The sequence below is a fragment of the Protopterus annectens genome, chromosome 1.part1, assembly GCF_019279795.1.
Source record: "Protopterus annectens isolate FY-2018-M chromosome 1.part1, PAN1.0, whole genome shotgun sequence".
In the NCBI taxonomy this organism is placed as follows: Eukaryota; Metazoa; Chordata; order Ceratodontiformes; family Protopteridae; genus Protopterus; species Protopterus annectens.
This window is the reverse complement of record NC_056726.1, coordinates 132,843,734-132,867,823: the sequence shown is the minus strand read 5'-3', so window position 1 is coordinate 132,867,823 and position 24,090 is coordinate 132,843,734. Positions and strand designations below refer to the sequence as shown.

Here is a 24,090-nt window from a genome sequence, read left to right as displayed (position 1 = left end):
CACCCAGATCTGCTCTGATTTACAGCACAATGGCATGAAAATTACAGAACCAACTGATATTGCCAACTTCCTGTCAGATAGGTTCAGTGCTAACTTTACCTCCCTCTCACCCCCTAAAGATCCCATATCTATACAGGAAGAATGCAGGGTCCCAGTAATCACAACTATGCAGGTAAAAGCTGAACTCTCTAAAACCAAAAACACAGCATCCATGGGACCGGACAACATCCCTGGCTGCGTTTTACATGAACTTCAGAATGAACTGGCTCCCCACCTAAGCACCATGTTCAATCATAGTCTCACATCAGGCTTTGTGCTCACAAAATGGCACACAGCAACAGTTATCCCACTCCACAAAGGGGGAGCCACCACTGATCCCGGGAACTATTGCTCTATTAGCCTGATGAGCCTGGTCTGTAAGGCCATGGAACGTATCATCATGGAACTCATAAACAAAGACACTGGTAACCTCCAAACTCTGGACCCCACCCAGATCAGGTTTGTGAAAGGCAGATCATGCCTCCTGAACCTGATTGACTTCTTTGAGGAAGTCACCAAAGCCGTAGATGAGGGTAAGGTGGTTCACACAGCCTATTTTGACCTCGCCAAGGCTTTCGATACCATCCCCCATTCTGGAATTATAGCTAAACTCACTAAACTAGGTATAAATCCCTACGTCACAAGATGGATTACCAACTGGCTCACTGACAGAACCCACACTGTAAAAGTTGCAGACTCCAAATCTGACTTCAGACCAATGACAAGTGGAGTACCACAGGGTTCAGTCCTGGGACCTCTTCTGTTTGGTATCTACTTCTCTGAAGTACAGGCTAATACAGAAGACCTTTGGCTAATGAAGTTCATAGATGACCACAAACTAGGAGCCATAGCTGAGTCCCCAAATAAGTGGACATCCTACAGAAGGGCCTCACTGAGACAGATGCCTGGTGTCAGAGTCATGGCCTCAAGCTCAATGCCAAAAAGTGCGTTGTCATCCTCTTTGGTAAAAACTCTGTACGCATGAACTACCACAACTGCTGCAGTCTACTTAATGCCGAATGTGTGATAAGAGACCTTGGGACCCAGGTGGACAGTAGTTTCTCCTTTGATAATCACATCGCCACAGTAGTCAGGAAATCCTTCTACGTGGCACACCTCATCACAAAAGGTTTCTCATCCAGGAAAAAAGAGGTCATTGTTCCCCTCTACTCATCACTCATTAGACCCATTATAGAGTACAATGCCCCTTTTGGAATGTACTTCACAAGACATCTGCAGCAGCTGGAAAGGCCACATAAGTACCTCATAAAGGGGATTACTGGCCTCAAACAGATGCCCTACACTGACCGTCTCAAAAAACTCCAGCTTTACTCTGTAGAATATTGTCTACTCTGAGGTGATCTCTGCCTAACATATAAAGCTATGTCAAACCCAGAGCTGTTGGACATACTACACCTAAAGAAATCCCAATCCCTCTGAGCTACATGCTCTAGGGACCTAAACCTTGTCACCACAATAAACAGGACATGCTGGAGGGATAGATTCCTGTCCCAGAGACTTCCCATACTCTGGAATAAGCTACCCATCTATGTCATGCAAAGTTCCTCATTAACACTCTTCAAGAAAAATCTTGATGAGTGGATGAGAAATAGGAAATACACCCCAGGGATCACGTCTGTGGCTCTGCTCAACAGGGGCACAGGAAAATAACTTTCTTGGGTGGCGTAAGCCAGGGAACCTTGTTGACTAGGCTTACTTAGGCCCTTGGGCCGATAGCCTTGTACCTACCTATGAACCTATGAAGATAAAGCTGCTAAAGAAAAAAAATAAAGTGAATTTCAAAAAGGAATTTGGGAATTATCAGAAATTATAAGATTATCAGTGGTATTGGCATATGCAGACCATTAGTTTTAATAAAGATAATGACATCTAGATAAAGCAAATTATAGAGATGCAGATTACTATGGAGAATATAGTTTTATGATTAAATAGAAGTAAAATATAGGATTAGGAGAAAAGAATATCATGGGACATATTCATTCTGATAAAACAATGATTTAAGAACTGGAAAAAGAGTATGAAAAACAACAATATGTAAAATAATTATGAGAGGAAAAATGTCAAAATAAATGTAATTCACATGTGGAAAGTATTCCAAAAAATGCATTTAATAAATGGAACATTTTGGAGTATAGCTGTTTGGGAGATGTATATGTATTACCAGTGGTGATTTCAAAAAAGATGGTACAGATTATTTTTAATTTTATGTGGTAATATAATTAACCTAATTAAAGGTGTATTGTCTACAATGAAATTAAATGAAATAAAAGGCTGGCAGGTTTATGTTGCATTCTGCATGCATTTGACATGACTTTACATATATACTGAAGATAGTTTTTATTTACAGGGATTGTTTAATAGGAAAATTATTTACAAGAAGTATAAATGTTTGGAAAATTATTACAGGGAAAATGGAAAAATAGTTGAAAGAAATTATGTATATTTAATTTATGCACATTATTTTAATGGAAATTTCAAGCTGAAGGTTTGACATTGAGAATATTACTGAAATATGTTATTATATTGAGGACTGGGAGCACTTGGATAGAGAAGAAAGAAGGATAGGTAAAGGAATGGAAAATTTAAGCAACTGAGTGAGTCAGGAGAATTTTATGGCAGATACTGTTACAAAAATCAACAATAAGAGCCACCATGAAGTAAAAATGTAAAGAAGAATAAGCATGTGGGGAGGAAGAAGCAATGATTCATACCTAGGATTAGGAAAGGCTTATCACATTGTGAAAGCCTGATCAAGGAGGGATACCACAGTCTTTGAATCATTTCTGATTCACAGACTGACTTGTCACCCAGTGTTTGTGTGTGGCAGTCTGGGAGGAATATGTGTGTGTGGACCTGTGTTTGTATGTCTGTACGGGCAAGAATGCGGCTACATGAATGTGTGTGTGTGTTTGTGTGTGTGTGTGTGTGTGTGTGTGTGTGTGTGTGTGTGTGTGTGTGTGTGTGTGTGTGTTTGTCTGGGAGGTTGCACTAGAGGGTTAGATAGGGGAGTGCGAGTCTGGATGTGTGTCTGTGTACTGCAGCATACGTGGGGATTAATGGGTAACTGGTTCCATGAGTATGAATGACTGTGGGGGTCTGTTTCTGGATGACTGGATATGTGTTTGTGGGTGTGTGCGTGAGTGTGTGTGTGTGTGTGTGTGTGTGTGTGTGTGTGTGTGTGTGTGTGTGTGTGTGTGCGTGCGTGTGCGTGTGCGTGTGCGTGTGTGTGTGTGTGTGTGTGTGTGTGGAGGTGTCTGAATGTGCATGCAGAGGGATGCCTTTGCTAGTGCAGTGTATAAAAAAGAACACTTACAAGGTCAGGTCTGAGTGTAGTCTTTGTTTCAGAGACATTGTAATGAGCCACTAATGAGGACATTTTCATTTCAGTTATATAGCATGTCCCTGAATTAGAATTTCTCAACATTGCAGTCATTGACCAACCTGCATTATGCAGTTAGTACAGGAGGAGAGGAATTCTGTAAACCCCAAGGCACTTTTTGTTGAATGTAAATTTTTGATAGATTATTTTGGTAAAAAACTGCATTAATATTTTAAAAAATGAATGTTTTAAAATATAAACATTGTATGATATTATTTGGATTTAATGATTCAGGGAATGAATAAGGATCAATAAAATATTGATAATGCCATGATTTTTTTTTAAAAGAAAGACATCAAAACCTGTTATATAACAAAAAGGTGATATTGGAAGTATTTTAAAAATACAGTTTTGGTTATGGCAAAAAAGAGTAGCAGTTGAAAAACATAAAAAAGACAGTCAATTATACAAAAAATGTAATATAGATATAAGTAAATATGAACATAAGAGAAACTGTGATTGTAAATATGTTTCATTTTAATAATTTGCTGCGGGATGTATAACATTCTCATGTGCTACCACCTGCTCTGGTTTAATGTATCTTCCAAAGGATGGCACACTCATAAGTACAGCACTCTTCCACCAGTGACGGTAATGGAAAATGAATCTAAGTAGGTGATGTGCTGTAGCATATCTTGATTCGTTGCTTCCTGCATAGTTAGTTTAGCACATAATGATGATGTAAACTTACATTAAGACTTTCTTCCACCTTATTGTTATTAGTGGTTAATAACATACCCTTTAGCTTTCTTGAGCAAAATGAAAGTTATGAGATGTGAGGCTGGTCTGTATGACGTGATCTCACTCGACACATCTATTCAAAACACATTGGAATCAAGTATACTGATGCTTGTAATATCTTGGATTACAACGTATCTTAAACTTTTGTATATTTTACTTCAACAGTCATGCAGTGTGAAACATTGTTACTTTCTTTAGTACACTGAGCTTTTGTGAGCTGAAATAGGTGCTGCACTTAATATATGAAATATGACAGATAACAGCATTAAAAAGGCTAAGGACATAATGTGACCAAAGTAATAATTAAAAGAAAATCACCTGCAGTCACTGAAAGCTCTGAGAATTTGTGGGGTAGCTCTGATGTTCCAGCACCAGCTGGTGATCCAAGGATGTCTGGCAGTGCATTTCTGCGACCTGTCCTGCCAGTTGAGGCAAAATCTGTTACCACGGGCTCCACATCAGTCATCTCTGATCCTTTTCTTCATAGCAACATCTGCAGTTATGAATGTCAGGCCAATATAAATAGTTGCATGTGGATTCATTGCCATTATCAGTACTATTCAGCACTACACAAAAACATATGGTTAACATACACAAGGCAGGATTAACAAGACCTCTTTGCTTTTCCTGAGGCTGCATTACCCATCTTACACTTTGCAATAGAACTGCAGTGTCACCTATAGGTTATCTGTTATGCTGCTCATACCCAAATGCTCCCAAAATATGTGAGGTGTCTGCAGGAGGCCAGGATAAATCTACATTTATTATTATTATTAATCATTTTTTTAAGAACAGTCAGCACCCATCTGCAAAGAAAAAAGATATTTTGCTACCTTTTTTAGCTTCCTTGTGCTGTACCCTTGACCTTAGCTGAGGCTTACAGGTGCAGGAAGACATAGGTCAGACTCCTCTCATGAGAGAACAGTAAAATAGATACACACTTGCTGTTTAGCCTCATTAACTTACAGAGACCTTTACTCAGTCTTGAACCTGTGTCACCAACATAGTACAAGACTGGCAAATTTTGTTACAACCAGCATAAATATGCTGAATTATCAAGGCAATTTTTTTTTCTAATGACAAGTCTCAGTATTGCAGAACTTGGGTTGGCTGCATGATTTCTACAAGAAATAATTAGAAATTTTCATCTATGTCATCCACATTTTTCAGTATTCTTGTACATCAAAGATGCATGCATAAATATACAGGTTTATCCATCAGTTTAGAAAATTAAAATTTGCAGTTAATTTGAGAAGATCACCGTAAACAGAAAATGCTTTGTTCATGCCATTGTCTGCTACAGTGTTGAGTAATGAAAGACACTGCAGGGGGCAGGCAGCAGAAATGAGAACAATGTAAAGAAAATACACCAGTTTTATAAAGAATATGCAACACTTCATGGTCAAGGTTCTCTGACACAGTTTCTTATTGGCATCATTTGTGGATCAAGTTCATTTCACCCTACATTGATTAGACCTGCCAGATTTATACTTCTACCCTGTCACTAGATGTTTAATTGTCAGAGTAACGTGATTTTCATTTGATGCTGTAGCACTAAATGATACAGACGTATTACACTCGTAGCACTGTGCACTCTCTCATGCATTTTGTTTTATTGCTATGGCATCAGAAAAGAATTGGATGATTTGTGCAGTAAAAGGAAGAAGTTTGTATCAGCTAGTCCATAACAGATTAGTAATTAGCAGAGCAAAGTCAGATCTGACAGTGGTTTTGTTTTCACGTCTATTTCTTGAAAGAATTGTGCAGTTCCAGGGAGAACGTTTAGTTCTTTCAAGTATAAATCTAGTGGGCAACTTAGTAAACATCTTTGCTAATGCAGGCCATGTCAACCTATTTCCTCTGCACAATTTTTGCCTCACTTGCACTACCCACTAACTTAAGCTTGCTTGCTTGTTATACAACTAATACTACCTAACACAGTATGTGGTGTTATGGGTGGTGGTGGTGGAGGAGATGCCGGCCGGGGGGGGGGGGGGGGGCATACAGGAGGCAGCTGTTAACTACAAGTTTAATTTTTTTCTTTACAGTACCACCAAGCCATGAACTATATAACTACACTAAAAAAATGGACATTGTCTAAAAAAAATCAATTTATATATATGTAGGGCCAAAATTGAATATTTCTGCCATCTAATTAGATGGTTATAGAAAGAGAGCAATCAGTTGTACATCTCTGGTGCTACACAATTGTTTGATATTGCAGTATCCTCCTAGTCTAGGGAGTCTAATCCAAACACCATCCCCCAAGTTTGACATGACCAACTCCTGTAGTCCATTAATATCCCCTTCACCTCCATTCTCTGAGCAAAGACCTACCACCCCACATTAACCCCCAACTCCAGATTGAAACTGTCTGTGAGCTGTAACCATGACTAAATGGAAAAAATATATAATGAGCTGTCTCTCACCACCAAGTAGAGTTTTCAACCTAATTCAACAAGAGTCCCCTTTTCAGTGATACTGGATGTACCTATTTCCCCTCTTATCCATAATCTGTGGAGTTTCACTGGCTGGTGGGAGGACTTACTTCCCCTGTATCTGGATCCTGGGTCCTTGAAATAAAGAAAGCAATACTTTGCCATTTTTTAAGCCACTACTGAACCTCCCAGGGAACATCCCCTTCCCTGTTCTCTCCCTTGTTACTTACACTTACCACTTCCCTTGTTACTTAGCACTTCCCTTATTACTTACACTTACCACTTCCCTTATTATTTACACTTATCACTTCCCTTATTAATTAAACTTACCACTTCCCTTATTACTTACACTTATCACTTCCCTTGTTACTTGCTTCCCTTGTTACTTAACACTTACCACTTCCCTTATTATTTACACTTACTGCTTCCCTTGTTACTTAACACTTACCACTTCCCTTGTTACTTACACTTACTGCTTCCCATGTTATTTACACTTACCATTTCCCTTGTTACTTACCACTTCCCTTATTACTTACACTCACCAGTTCCCTTGTTACTGAACACTTACCACTTCCCTTATTACTTACACTTAGCACTTCCCTTATTACTTAAACTTACCACTTCCCTTATTACTTACACTTATTACTTCCCTTGTTACTTAACACTTACCACTTCCCTTATTACTTGCACTCACCAGTTCCCTTGTTACTTAACACTTACCACTTCCCTTATTACTTACACTTAGCACTTCCCTTATTACTTAAACTTACCACTTCCCTTATTACTTACACTTATTACTTCCCTTGTTACTTAACACTTACCACTTCCCTTATTACTTACACTTATCACTTCCCTTATTACTTAAACTTACCACTTCCTTTATTACTTACACTTATCACTTCCCTTGTTACTTAACACTTACCACTTCCCTTATTATTTACACTTACTGCTTCCCTTGTTACTTAACACTTACCACTTCCCTTATTACTTACACTTACTGCTTCCTATGTTATTTACACTTACCATTTCCCTTGTTACTTACCACTTCCCTTATTACTTACACTCACCAGTTCCCTTGTTACTGAACACTTACCACTTCCCTTATTACTTACACTTAGCACTTCCCTTATTACTTAAACTTACCACTTCCCTTATTACTTACACTTATTACTTCCCTTGTTACTTAACGCTTACCACTTCCCTTATTACTTACACTTATCACTTCCCTTATTACTTAAACTTACCACTTCCTTTATTACTTACACTTATAACTTCCCTTGTTACTTGCACTTACCACTTCCCTTGTTACTTAACACTTAGCACTTCCCTTATTACTTACACTCACCACTTCCCTTATTACTTACACTTATCACTTCCCTTATTACTTAAACTTACCACTTCCCTTATTACTTACACTTATCACTTCCCTTGTTACTTAACACTTACCACTTCCCTTATTACTTACACTTATCACTTCCCTTATTACTTAAACTTACCACTTCCCTTATTACATACACTTATCACTTCCCTTGTTACTTAACACTTACCACTTCCCTTATCACTTCCCTTATTACTTAAACGTACCACTTCCCTTATTACATACACTTATCACTTCCCTTGTTACTTAAGACTTACACTTCCCTTTTTACTTACACTCACCACTTCTCATGGTATTTACACTTAACCGCTTCCCTTATTAGTTACACTTACAACTTCCCTTATTACTTACACTTACCACTCAGGCATTCAAAACTCTCATCTTCATTTTGCAGGACCAGAGCAACAATACAAATTTTAGCCATGACAGGTGGCTGTTCATGCTGTCCTGTATTAGTTAAGGTTTTAAGGAATGCTTTTATAAAATAGTTCAGACAAAATGAATATTAGACTCTTCACATTTTATATGTCTTGGGACATCATTAGTAATACATAGACTAAAATCATTTATGAGTACAACTATCAAATATACTTATGAAAACTCTTTAACATATTCACCTCATATGAGCCATCAAAATAACAAGGGAGGACCTTCCACTGTAACATCAGACAAATCCTTTAGAAAATACACTAACAAAATCTGAAGTCTGTACTCTGTCTGGGAATAGAGCCAATAAGGTTGCATACACCCATCAGGTAGTATGCCATGACCTGTTCAAATCTGCCACTCCTTACTTTCAGTTGATTAAAGCTCCTCATTATTAAGATCCTATTAGCCAAATCCATGGACATTGCCATTACTATATCCATGGAAGCTAGCTTTAAATGTTTTCACCCAGAACTGGGGGGTTAATTCATACTTTCACATTTAATATCATTGTTACATTTTTACTGAAAACAAAACAATGTTGGTTATTCTGTTTTCCCCATAAATGGGAATATTTGCCCGTGAGAACAAAAGCATGTGTGGGTAATCAGGACAGGGGGTGGCTAGAAGAGAATCAGAACCATCCCAGTAGTAATTATTACTATTATACACTGGAGGCACTTAAAAAAGAAGTTTTATCTTTTAAAATAATTCCAATTTATAATGGAACTCACAATTGCATTAATTTCCATGTTCTGGAAATGATTCTGCAGAGATGGCTGTTTTGTGCTTTGCATGTGTACTTTCACATGCATGTGCATGCATACATGGAACATGAGATTGCATGCATACACAGAACATGAGACACTTGCGGTTTGAGCCACTTAAGTAACTGTTCTTTAACTGGCAGAGAACAGAAGCTTAAAACAAAAAAAGAAATGAAGTATTAAGCAGAATAAAATATTTAAGAGATGGACGCAGAAAGTGAAAATTGGAATAATGTTCTTTTGTCTTACCTTTGTAAGGCTCTTTGATCTAAAATGATTCAGCAGGGGTATCCTTTCTTGTTTTGTGCAGACGTATTTTCATGCACATGTGCGCACATGCACAGAACATGGGACTGCTGCAATTTTTGCTACATATGCTCCGGTCCCTTATTTGATATAACATTTAAATTTGAAATTAAAAAAGAATGCAGTATAAGCAGAAGGAAAAGTACTTCAGATGGAATACACAACAGGAAGCATGGAAGAATAAAACATTTTTTAAGATGATTTTTTTTACCTTGCCATTGGCCTGACAATGCAGGCAACTTCAGTGCTGTTAATAGATTTGCTAAATGGATTCTTTTGCCAGGTCTAATTCTATTTTAAATGAAAGTTATGTACTTACCATTATGATAAATTTGTGTTGTCTGTTTCCATTCTTCCTCAATTGATGGGTCTTGGATCCAACCTCTGGCCCAAATTTGCCCACTTTTTTTGGACACAGAAACTGTAGCTCAGACTCCTCCCCTTGCCTATAATCCACTCCTGTCCTCAGCATTACCTCAGATCAAGTTTGCCCTCAAATCCTGCAAGAACCATTACATAAATTGCAAGCATGTATTACTATAAAACTACATGATACAGCAAAAGAATATCTGCACTGGAGCTGCTAGGGTATGTAATGCTGTACCAGTGGCAACAAACAAAGTTATGCCCGAAGCCAAAGAAAGAAAACTTTTCATCAAAAGGAAAGGGGGAAGGAGGGGCAGGAATTCAGGAAGGACATAGACAGACAACACAGACCTGCCATAATGCTAACTCTATGAAGAAAAATGGCTTTCATTAATCCAGCACTTATTATCCCCCTTTACATTCTAGCATCCAGATATTTGAGAAAATGTGTGAGAGGGATTTTAGAAACATTTTAAGTAAGAAAAGGCAAGGCTTCTTTAATATGTAGAAAGAAGAAATACAGATTCTTAACAATATCTGTACAGATGAATCCATTTGAATAATGAAGCCAGGTAAAGGAGGGGGACTAGTAGTGATGACTACTGTAGATTATCATAATAGAATGGATGAAATGTTGAAAGATATCAGGAAATGTCATTAAATGAAGTCAATATTTCATATGCTAAGATTGATAAATTTTTATATGACAAGAGAATGGATGAATTAATTACTGATGAAATCAATAAGATGTTATCCAATACCACATACACAATACCAGGGATTTTGGTATCCCAGAAATACATAAAGATTTGAGCAATCCCCCTATTGAGACCAATTGTTAATGCTTCCAATTCTAAGACCTAACCCAAGGCAAAATATTTTGCTTTTCTGTTGAAAGATACCCTACTACACAATGAAGTAGTTTTAAAGGATTCATGAGACTTTCTTACTCAGATTAGTCCTTACCTGTATCAAGATGATTTGATATTTGTAACCATGGATGTTCGTGAAAATCTACTGCCAATCATTAGCGGAATGGAGTTCTGCTGTGGCAACATCTAACCGGGAAAAGCCGAAAGACACAACAACAACAACAACAACCATGGATGTCAAAGTCTTGTTCACGGTTATACCCCATGATACACATACTAATCGGGTATCTGAATACCTTACTAAACATACAACCTTAGACAACAAGGTTATTAATAAAATGATTTTGCTATTAAAGCAGGTTTTATACAACAGTTATATATTTTTGAAGGGTTCTTGTACTATCAAAAAAAATGCATTAGCCATGGAAGTTATTTGTGCCTTGATTTACATCAATATACTTAGAGCATATTGGGAGGAATAGTTTGTACTGGAATTGAAATGCAAAGACAACTGAAACCTGTACAATAGGTTTCTGGATGATATATGTATTTTTGGACAGGGAATATGTTGCTTTTAGATGAGTTTGTACAATACATTAACAACACTACTAGTTTTTTAACTTTCACTTGTTCTCAATCTAGTGCTGAGTTGTTATTTTTGGATGCCAAGTTAACTAAAGATAGCAACAACTGGTGTTTTAGTGCAAGCATTTTCAGGAAAACCACTTATTCTAATGCCATGCTTCATTGTACTAGCTGTCATCCCTACCATCAAAAAAGATCTATTATTAAGGGACATATGGGAAGGGCAGCAAGACTGGTATCGGAGTGCCTTAAATTCTTGGATATAATTAAAGTGTTACAAAATATGTTTTTGACCAGGGGCTATCCTGCTAGATTAGTGGAACAAGTAAATACTGAAGTAGTTGGGAAAAAAAGATGAAGGTTTTTGTATCCCATTGCTGGATCAGATAAATTATTTTAATAAGAAACAGGATAAAGAACATTTATGTAAAACTCTTATCGCCACTTTTAATGTTCACACCAATGAAGTGAAAAAAATTGTAGTCAACAACTGGAATGTTATTTGTATTGCTGACGAGTTACTTGATATTTTTGGGCTTAAACCAAAAATTATGTATAGGAGTGATATGAACCTAAAGGATCTCCTGGAAAAATGTTCAGTGAATTTACACTAATTAGAGGGAACAAGAAAGTTACATATAAGTGTGGTAATTGCACACAATGCAAATACATCTGTGAGGGTGATGTTGTTATGGCTAGGAATAAAGAATGGAAAAACAAAAAAACATATTATAATTGTTCTTCAAAAGGGCTGGTTTATGTGGTGTTATATCAAGATTGTCCTGTTTTTTTTTTTACGTTGGAAAAACTGAATGAATGGTAAGGGAACATATATGAACATACGTATGACATTAATAGTAACAATGTCAATAAGAGACGTGCTTTGGGTAAGCATATTCAGGAGTTCCCAGGACATGTCTTTAAGTTTTGGATGTCAGGTAGTCTTCACTTAGACCTTAGGGGAGGTCCTCAGAAAATTAAATTCGAAATTCTAGAATTAAAGTGGCAAATTTTTCTGAATGCGGCAAAGTACCCTGGTATTAATGAAATTATTTCAATACATAGTGTTTGGAGATTTAAACAGTTACAATTTTAAACAATTCCTTTGTATTTAAATATATATATGAATTTTGCTGTCTAATATAAACACATTTTAGGTGTTGGTACTTTAAGAGGTGGTGTGTGTGTGTTTTATGCATGATATTTAATAAGTAATCTATATAAATGGAAATTTTCATTGTATTGTGTTGTGATAAAGTCCTTGTGTTCTGGATGAAAGTGCTAAACTCTGAGTTTTTAATAAATGGTTTATAGTCTGTATCTGAACTGAATTCTTTGGTTATTTGCCATGTTGTGTAGTCCAGTGCCTGATTAGGTGGTTACGACTAAATCCACTAGGTTACACGTTTTCTGCAGATCCTTGTTTAACAGACTGAAAAAGTCAAGGGTTGGGACTTCTTAGAGTGAGTAACTTGTTCTACTCTGACCTTGCAATTTGTGTGCTTGTGTCCAAATGGGCTCCTATGAACTCCAGAACCTGTACTGGGGAGACTTGAGAATTGTTCTGGTTCACTGTTATTCCAAAGGTGGCACACAGCTGAAGCAAATAGTTTCTGGTCAGGACCGGCACAGATCTGGTAGGAACAGTAAAGAAGCCAATTGTCTAGACAGGGGAACATCCAGAACTCTTGCATTTGGAGATGAGCTGCAACCACTGCCCCATGCATTTGGTGAAAGCCGGGGGGGGGGGCTGTGGTGAGACCAAAGGGCAGGGCTGTGAACTGGAAATGACTGGCTCCCAGCCAGAAGTGAAGAAACCCCCTAGAGTGTCTGCCCATTTTGATGTGGTAATATGAATCCTGAGAGTCTATTGAGCACATCCTGTTATCTTTACTCAAAATAGGAAAGCTAGACTGTACCATGACCATCTGGAACTTTGTGTGTTTGATATATTGGTTGAAATGACTGATGTCCAGAATTGGACTTTCGTCCCTGTTCTTTTTTGGCACTAAAAGGAATCTTGAATGAGTTTTAAACCCTTGCTGGTTTGGTGGGACCTGCTGAGTGACTCACTTGTCCGGCAGCTTTTCTGCCTCTAATGCTGCTGGTTTTCTTTGAGAAGGTTGGGAAGTTTCTTTTGCCAGGGGCTGACAGAGAAAGGTAATGAAAAAGCCTCTGGAAATTATTGTCCACAACCAGACATCTTTAGTGATCGACATTCTTCTGAGTTCAAAGACAAGCACCCCTGACTGCCTCAAGAGTGCAGAAGTCCAGAAAATGTTCTGGAGTGTCGAAAATGCCTCTCAGAGAAAGGACTCCTGAAGCCTTGATTCTGTGGACCTCCTTTGCAGAGGGGCAATGGCTACCATTAGAATAATCCTTCTCTGCTTCAGGGGATCTATCTCCAGATGAATATGTAGAAAGTCCATGGGATTTCCTAACCACAGTTTCTTACCCTACTTCTAATTTCTAGAGAAGGTCTTCTGTGGGATAGAGAACTGTATGCCTATGCGAGAGTTTTCCAATCCTGTTCACTCATGGAGAGTGTGTCTTTGACCTGAGAAATGAACAAGTTCGAATCATCAAATGAGTCATTTTTAAAACATGTCTCAAAGGGCTCTATAGAGTTACATAAGTGCATCCAGACATGCCTCCTTATTGCAATGCTTGTTCTTGTAGCCCTTGAATCAAATCCTGTTGCACTAGATATGAGATGAATGGAGGAGTTTGACAGGGACTGAAGGGTGGCCAGCTATGAATCCACTGTTTTCCTGTTTTCCACAGACATGTACCCAGAAACAGACTTGGAAAGCTCCTTGGTCATGTCTCTCTGAAACCTATTCATGTGTGCCAAGTAATTCAGTGACCTTAAGGCAAAAGTAGCTGAAGCATAAACATGCTTTGCAAATCTGTCCAAAGTCCTGGATTCTCTGTTAGGAGATAGACAGAAGTTTACTTCTGCTAGCTCCTTCTTAGTGGCTGCTGCCACTACCATGGCATCCACTGTAGGGCCTTTGGTCCAGTGAGACCAGTCTTTAGGGGCAATAAGATATTTGCCTGGATTTCAGGGATTGGTTCTGTGATGTCTGGTTCTTTCCATGCCCAGCAAGAGATTAAATCCACCATTTAATCAGCCAGGGGAACCATCCATGGAGTAGCTAAGCTGTAATTGAGGATCTCCCTGAATATGATGTCCTCAAGGGGTGACTGGGGGACTCCTCTCCTTCACTGAAATATGTTTCTTATATCAAGGACTCTTGGCGGGAGTCAGTCTTTCTCCTCTTACAATTATGCTTCTGAGAGGCCTCGGTGAGGGGAAGATCTGGAGAGGAATTGGAATTCTGAGGGAAGTCCTGAATGAGGACTGTCTCAAGAGTCATATGAACTGGCTGTCCCAATTAAATAGTCTGTGCAGGATCAAGACCTAAGGCTATCAGTTGCAGAGTGGGTGGAGCCAAGAGGGGTAGAGATATCCACTCTGCAGCCTTGGAAAGTGCTCTCTCCTCTGCCATGAAGGCAGAAGCCAAGGGAGAATTCAAGATCACTCAGGTAAGAGCTGAAGCTGCCACACCAGTATGACCAAGAGCACCACCCCAACTCTTCTCTGAGACTGAAGCCAGGGTTGAGCTATTTAATGCTGAGATTCTGAGGGGAAGGGATGTTTCTGAGATCTTTGGAGTTGAACATTTACACCAGATCTCGACACCAAAGCTTTGTCTCCAAGATCCTTCTGGCACTGAAGAAATTGGAGCTGGTTGGGTCACAGAAGAAGCTGGAGTTGATGTTGACCACAACTTTGGGTCTGACAAGGGCAGTCTGGAAGAACTTGTCTCCAACATCCCTGAACCTGGAAATTAGATTGGGGTAGGAATAGCCATAGGTAAAGGGGAGGGTCCAAAGCTCATGGGTCTGATGGGAGATGGAGCTAGAAAAACTTCCAACTGAATTTGGGTCCTGAGGAATTTCCTCGTCATTCTATCCACATCAGCTTCTGTCAAGCTGCTGGTAGATCTGATGGACCTCAATGATGAAGATGTGGAAGGTGGCCTTGAAAATCTTTTTGAGGAACTCTCCTGCAGAAAAGGTGACTGCAACTTAGGAGAGACTGGCTCCAGGGAAAACTTCAGTTCCAGAAAAGGGGGAGTCTCAGGCTGTACTGGAATCAGATCTGAGAGACTGGTAAGATTCAAAGGCTTGGATGTTTTTCTGTCAGAGCAGAAGATGAAACAGATGATGGATAGCAATCATGAGTTCACTTCCTTGTCTCCTTGCCCTTTTCTTTGGGCCTGTTACTGTTGTCCCAGGTCTTTTTTTTGGATAGAGATGCTCCAGATGCAGATTTTGAGGAGTTAGAAGGAATAACACCCCTTTACCACTAGTTTATTCCATCATTCGGTCATGGCCTGATGACCAAATGCCATGCAAATAGAGAATCCACTTCTAAATGAACTCCCCCCAAGTAGTATACACATTTTGAATGAAAATCAGAATTTGGCATCTTGTGGCTACAAGCCACTCATTTCTAAAACTCAATAGGCCTATCCAACTTAGTCCCTGTAAAGTGAAAAGGAGAAGCAAAGAGAAATACTACTAGCAATAGTAAAAAAGTAATACCCAAAGAGAAGGGAGATTGCTGTAAACTTTTCTGTAAAGGGGAGAACACCATCAATGGTAAGAAGAAATACTAGATAAAACTAGCAATAAAAGGAAGTGCAGAAGGCACTAGGCCTTGAGGAGAAAAAAGTTTTTTTTATTTATATGGGAAAGTGAAGGAATTTAGTAGAAAAGAGACTATAATACAACAAAAAAGTATCTAAAGATTTCACATATCAAAAGCCATAAAACACTTAGCAGAATAACATCCTGAGCCAACAAATTATGTCTGAACTGTATGAGCAGCAAATGAGATCTGAGATAATGTCAGGGACAGGAAGAGATTATGGGTAAGGAAATGAGCCTGAGCTATGGATCCTAAGTCTGAAAAAGCAGCCAAAGTCAGATCTGAGGTTAGATCTGAGACCCATTATTTGTGGAATGCATGGAAAATACAACATCAGATCATTGTTTAGCCAATAAAACAGGTATATGTGATGGCTATTTTAAAACTTTTTCATAATATTCATTAACCTCAGATGCAAGCTTATTCCTTATTCCTCTTTACTCTCCTTTCTTCGCTTACTTCCTTACTTCTATCAAATTCTCTTCCCTGACTTTCTCTCTGAATATACCACAAGCCTGTTATTCCCTGACTTCATATTGCAATTCCTGTTTGTATTGGACTAACATACCTTTACTTGGTTATATGATATATAGCAATACATATGAAGTATAATGTTTATAACCCTGAACTTGTTAGTACAGTTTGATTGCTTTTATATAAATGTAAATGTGCCTATGTCACAAGTGATAATTTAATAAAGATGTTTACAAAAACTGTCTAACATTTCTATAAATATTAAATGATTGCCATATAACTTGGATTGCTTCTTAACCAATGTTTTTATATTATGTCTAATTTGTTATAATTATTTAAACTGCAGATATTTTTGTTTTATTTTTGAAGATTGTAAAATTACTGTTCTTAAAATGTTTTGTAATAATTTGGAGCTTTTCTTTCTGGGCCTCTGCAGAAAATGGGCTTCTACTTAGGCAGACTTTTCCAGTAATCAAATGCCAATAAATAAATAAATAAAGTCATATCCAACTACACAAAGTTAAAAAAAAAAAGGAAATGGTCCTTCATCACTTCTTACGTCCCATCCTTTGTACTAGGAATGCATCATCTTACACTCAAGTTTCTGGCCCTCTGGGAGGTCTTCTCCTTCCCAGGATCAGAAACAACTGAACAATAAGGTGCCAACCACAAAATGAGACAAGTGCATTCTTTCTTGCAGCAATTTATATGGAACTTTTAACCAACAGCAATAGCATGGCTGTTTCTTAACATTTAGTGAACAAAGGCACTGCTATGGGGAAACCTGCTCCCTAAAGATGATTTTGGATTGACTGCACAAAATCATTTTGGGACTGAATTGCTTAATAGCAGTATACTTCCTGAAGGTGTTGTAGAGATCATTATTGAACATATGTGAGTTTATAGTGTTGTCATTACCAAATTAGGACCATTTTTATGGTCCATATGAAGATTGCAGAAAAAAAACGTATATCTACACTTCCACGAAACAAACTTCCCCGAACCTCAGCTCTCACAAGTCTCAAGTTCCAGCTGTACAAAGTGCAAATACCTGTTTAATGTAGGAAATTACTGCTGGTGCAATTTCTGCCTGTGCACTGGTACTGATTCATTTGGTTTAGGCATTGTTTTCCCTCTCCATGTGTTTGTGGAACAATGAAATGGGCTTCACTGCACATGGGGGGGGGGGGGGGGCAAGGGGACTTGCCCCAGCAAAAAATGTTTACAGTTGATTTTTTTGTCATGTTGGTTTTTCAGCAATTTGTGTTCTGTGACTTGATCCCTTGCTGACTTGTAACAGGACCGTTCATGTTGAACCACGCAGAAGTAAGAGCTTACTTCAGTTTCAGTTATTCTGGCATACCGAAGGGCTAAACCCACAAAGTGCTAAAGGTGCATGAAAAATATGAAGGAATGCTGTTTACACAATGTAGTGTGGTACTAAGCTTCTGTCAACACTGAGTAACATGAAGCAACATGTTGTCATTAAATGGTATGCCTTATGGCTCAGATTTACCACAGAGATAACTGGCTTCTGGCGGCCAAATTTTCGTAGCTGCATCAGTTTTTGACCCTTTAGTGTGTTGTTTCTATTGCTGTGATACAGAATTCAACAAGCACTGTCTTGTTCACCCATTAAGGCAGTTAGTGCAGAGAATAAAAAAATGAGCTGCTAACGAGCTGCGTCCTGTGGTATAGGGTTTGATTCCCTCAGCATTAGTTTGCCTAGTCTGTAACTTTGGCCAAGACGTTTAATCAGACATTGCTGAGAAATTGGGCCAGGTTCTTCAATGGTCTTCCTGACCACATGACTAGTAACTACCTTTGAACTTATGAACCTAATAACTTGGGGCTGAAACAGTCTTGGTCCACTCTCAAACATTTGTCAGGGTTCTGGAGAGCTAACACAGTATAAGGTAAGCCTTGACCTTACTACAGGGTATGCAGTGAGACATGTCAGAAGAATACCTCTCAACTGTACAGATTGTCACAGAATGACCAGATTTTTGCTTCATACTTTTGGTCCATTTTTTCATAAAATTGTGGTTTTCAGGCAAAATTAGTGGCAAATCATTAAAGAGTGAAGTTACAAAATAATAACAAGCATTTAAGTTTCAGACTTCATACCTTCAGAAAATTCATGATAATGAAAAACCTGTTATTCTATCAACTTTCTAAGTTTATAAGAGCAATATTTAAAAACTGTCCCTATTTTTTGGTTAAAGTCCCACTTTTATTTCTGGCTTTGTTCAGATTTCTTGCTCTAAGAGATTGAGAGGTGTGGTCACAATTGTTGGAAGTACTAAAAGCTGGGAATACATTGCGTAACAATTGCCTGTATTGTGGGTATGCTGCATCATGGCTGCAAGCAATTTTTGTAAATGTTTCTGTTGTTAATTTAAGTCAGTAAACAAGCCTCACAGAAGTGCCTCTTTTCAGCTCTCTTCAGGGACAGACATACTATCTGGTTAAGAAGCTTGTTTATTGTCGCAGGATAAGGATTATTAGTTGCTCATAATCTTAATTCTGTATAATAAACTGCCAGACATAGTATATATATATATATATATATATATATATATATATATATATATATATATATATATATATATATATATACACACACACACACACACACACACACACACACACACATATGCACCCAATCACACATACATGCACACATGTATACAATCACACACATACGCACACACGTCTACTACTTTGGATTCATGGATGCTGCATTTTTGGAAATTTTTGGTCTCGGCTAAAGCTAACATCTATGAAAGGTTAAAATATATACTTCCACAAACAGTGGGGCTAACCCATGTAGTAAATTAAATAAAAAGATCTGTATTGCATGCACTCTTGATGCTATTTCCCCATAGCGCATGCACTGCCATACACATTTATATAATTTGGTATATAGTGCTTCACTGACTGTAAAGTGTAGCTGTGTTATACATACATATATTCTTAAACTACAAAAGTCTTTTAATCTTGCACTTGTTACAGAGAAAGGACACAGTTACTGTATTTTCTTAAGTCTAGTTGGATATTTTTCTTAGTCTAGTACATTTATTTGTTTGTTGTTGCCAGAGGTGGAACTTATTTGTGGCTTTAAAACTGTGTATGACAACATGATTTGCTTCATAAGAATTTCCTGTAGAATACACTTCGGTACTGCTTAAACACATCCCAAAGATTATCATACAATATATGAAGCTAGTTCATACTTTACCTTTGGAGTGATCAAAATGCTGACTGTCAGCTGCTGTAATTCTCAGTAGTATTTCAGCAGTAGAACTGTGATTTTTGCACACTCCACCAGCTTCTGCTAGGTTAGTCTAGCTGGCATACGTTTACTTAATGCTTTCTTTTTTAATGAAGCCTGCCTCATGTATTCTTTAATAATAGTAAGATTCCCATAAAGTAAGGACACAGTTAGATACTTACAAGATTATATCTTCAGTGGTCTTTAACATATAGTGAGAAACAAATGGCATGCACAGCTTTTTTGAACAGAATGCTTGCTGTTGTAATTGTAAAATGATTTATAGGGTACACCAGGCTCTCTGGACACTGGACAGCAATCTAATAAGTATGTTATCTCATGTTTTATGCCTTCTTCAGTAACTTTATATATTTTTATCTACTTATCTATATCTCTCTCCCCCCATTTCTCTCTTTCTATATACCTATCTGTATATCTATCTTTCTGTCTGTCTTGAACTTGTGTAAATATATGCAAATATATATATGTACACACACACACACACACACACACACACACACACACACACACACGCGCGCGCGCTCGCGCTCACGAGACAGGGACTCATTGCCAGTCACAAGAAGTGTTCCTCAAGGGTTCATTTTCGGCCTGATCCAAAAAATGATGGGTGTGTATATACAGCAATGATTGTTAGGTAGGGCAAAAATAATTAATTCTGTTGATGTGAATGATTTAAAATGGGTGCTTGCATATACTTCATGAATAGACATAAAATGGGTCTTAAATTCAATCATAATAAATGTAAAGTAATAGAATTTGGAGATTATTGTAAATAAAGGATAATAATGGGAGAAATAACTTGAAATTGTTAAACAGATTAGGGATCTTGATGCAATTTTATCTAATGAGCTTACATGTAAATTTGGGTTTACACTAAAAACCTGAAACTGCATCGGTCGACCGGCATGTGGTCGAAATGCAGTTTTCAAGTCGGCAGAATGTCAAACCAAAATGTATCAACTATTACAGAGAATGGGTAGTGTAGTTCAAGTATTTTGGTCTGACATTGTGCAGGGAGATTAAGGTTCAGTGAGAAACAGGGAATTAATCCTTTTCCTCACTGTATTGTGATCTCGGAGTTGGTACATTAATGTGCAGAGGGTGGGGGGCACAGCTCCCACATGGGGGAGCAGGGGGGGTGTAACCCCCCTGCAAAATAGTAGAATTAATGTACCATTGACTTTAGAGTGTAACGGTACATTAATGTGCATAACAGGAGGTGAGTGACCTCACCTCCTGCTATGTCGAATACATTGAACCACGGTTGGAGATGTATTCATTTTCACGTTGGTTTACATTTCAGCATTCCAGATTCAGCATTTTGGGTCAACATTCTAAATGGTTGGAATGTCGATAGTAAACCGTAAATTTCATATACAAGATGTTAAAGCGTAAACTTTAAGAAAAAATGTATTAAGTACACTTGATAAAGGACCAAATATTCTAAAAGCAATTTTTGTGGCTATAGTAAGACCTGTCATTGAGTATAATTTAATCTTTTGTTCTTCATCACTCACAAATATTGCATCGACTGAGTTAGTTCAAATATGCTTTAATAAAAGAATAAGGTATATTAAGAGTTTGTTATATGAAGACAGACTTAAACATGTGAATAGTCTGGTTTTCAAAGCTACAGTAGATGAGGAACTAAGGGCTGATTTAGGCTTAAATTTGAAAGAATAGCAGCCTGGAATAAGATATAGGGGCCTATTTTTAAATCAAATATAAATATAACTATAAGGAGATATGGCTATATTACCCAGATTATCCAGTGTGTTCCGAGGTTGTGGAAAGAACTTTCATTGTGGGTTAGAGAATTTGACTGGATAAATTTAAGAAGCAGCTTGATAATTATCTTAGGGATAATAAATATAAATATAATATGAAAGAGATCGCTATATTAAAGATCTGAAGGACCATTAGCAGCTTGGTATTAACTATATAACAATGTAACATGCATTATTACATTTAATGACAGGGAATGCCCACTTTAGAAATTCTGTATTCACTGGCATGCTGGGGAGATAGCCACTATTATGCACCACTATTAAGAAATAAGTACAAAATGCATTACTAAGGAAGAGAATATACTATATACCATCACGTAAAACACACACACACACACACACACACACACACATATATATATATATATATATATATATATATATATATATATATATATAAAAATATATATATATGTAGCTGAATAGACCAAAAGTGTACACAGCTGTGGGTGACTATATGAACAATGTAATTTATTTCTTTGTAGTTCTGTATTTTATTCATTGAGTAGCACTCCCCATATTTATATATTGCAGGAAATGATTATAGCTTATGTAAAACAATTGACTCTCATAATCATAAATAATAAAAATAACAAAACATGTTCGAAAATCTGTTTATCCATTTGTTTTCACTCACTCTGTTCCTGATGAAAGGCAGGTGACGTTCTGTTTTTGACTGTCCAGCCCAGTCTATCTTGACACAGACAGCAACGCTGCATAGTTTTTTATCAGAACTGTGCAGATCACTGGCACACTTGATGAATACAGAGAAAACATTTCCAAATTGAGCAGATACTTTAATAATATAAATGTAATGGTCATTGTTTTTTGACTGAGTCACTAATTAAACAGGTAACAATAAAATATGGTTTAAAATATTCTATGATACTACATATTCTTTGCATATACTAAAGGGGGGTCAGATTTTTTGATGTGAAAAAGAATTTGAAAATGATTACTGAGTATTACTACCTTATGTAAGTTATTCATGTAAATAAATGCTTGACAGTGACAGGATGCAGACATGAGCAGAAAGCAAAATGAGAGTGACAAAGCCTTCATGAGAAGCTCTAATAAGAATTAAAATAGTATAAGTTTTCTCATTAAAACTTTCTGAGAGTTTATGGAACTATCCTTTTCACTGCAGCGTACTCAGTGAAACTTCATTTTATATTTTATGCTCACAAAGTCATTGAAGTGAAAATGAAAGTGCTGGTGGTATCATAATAAATGCATATAGTGTTGTGCTACTTCTAAGTAAGTGCTTGTAATTGCCATGGGAAATATGAACTCTCTTTTTTTTTTCAAAGTAACTTTTTTATTCTTCCATTTACAACTTGTTTACTGTTTACATAAAGATCTGCTACAGACATTTAGAACATTTTTGTACAGAAATGTGTTAGCTGAAAGTACTATCATTGTGCATGGTGACAGCCTTATCCCTAATGTAAAAAGTGACCTATGCTGGCAGATTAATGATACTTTTGCAACGAGGGCGGGGGGGATGCTAAACTGGCATAGATCACAACAGTAAGATTGCTTTTATTAAGACTATGATAGGCACTTCTTTAAAGTATCCCATCAATATGCTTTGAATTTTCTTAAAAGTCAAAATGTACCCATTGTTTAATATAAGAAAATGAAACTGAAACAAACTATACAGAGAGCAGGTGCTCCCACATTCCTGTGCTTTTTTTTTTTTTTTGAATAATAGAAGTTTATAGCATGTGTGTTAGTGCAGTGGGTGCATAAGATATCATAGATGTATGAGAAGGTTCTGAGGAGGACATGTGCTCTTTAACAGAAGGTCCCAAGAAGCTGTGTGGTTCACTATGTTTACTAGTTGTCTGTATTTCTTGGAATGGAAACAGATTTTACAGATGCTGCAGTTTAGACCTATACTGATTTCCTCTTCTAAACAACTTTGGATGAATAAGGGGAAGCAACAAAACTAGTAAAACGCCTGAAAGGAAAGCAAGTTTCTGAAAAAAATAAATATATATATATATATATATATATATATATATATATATATATATTTATTTTAAATTTGTTGACCGGAATAGTCCAACTGGATATATGTCCATTTTCAGCGGAGGCTAAGGGAGAAAAGTTCCAGATAACACAGAGAGAACATAACAGATATGAGTCAAACTCATTTACAAAGCACTCTAGTAGGTACTCACTATCTTCACAATGTGTAATAGTATGCAAAAACAGATTGCAACAGGTTATTATGAGCAAGAGATGCATACAATATTAATTTAAATAAGGCATTGACTAAGTAGTGATTAATCAGGGTTTGTACAGGGACAAAGCCAGTGCTCTTTAAAATACTGTTTGAGGCATTTTTTGAAGAGACTTAAAGAAGGTTAGAGGGTAAGGTTAGATGGAAGTGAATTCCATGTTTTACCAACAACGTTGGCAAACAGCGAGTGGCCGGCTGAGTTAATGGCTTTGTGGGTTTGGACCAACAGTTTATGGGATGATTGTAGT

General features: G+C 37.4%; 1 protein-coding gene across 6 annotated transcripts in view; it reads right to left on the bottom strand.

Moving 5' to 3' along the window:
• The window catches only part of PKIB (cAMP-dependent protein kinase inhibitor beta), a 1,514,333-nt gene that overhangs the window by 209,797 nt on the left and 1,280,446 nt on the right, over positions 1 to 24,090 (bottom strand). For all 6 annotated transcript variants that reach the window (XM_044073807.1, XM_044073780.1, XM_044073798.1 and 3 more), the window contains one exon: positions 4,499 to 4,673. In XM_044073807.1, the coding sequence (XP_043929742.1) occupies positions 4,499 to 4,646 (148 nt within the window). In that variant the 5' untranslated portion in view covers positions 4,647 to 4,673. The remainder of the gene's footprint in view (positions 1 to 4,498; positions 4,674 to 24,090) is intronic.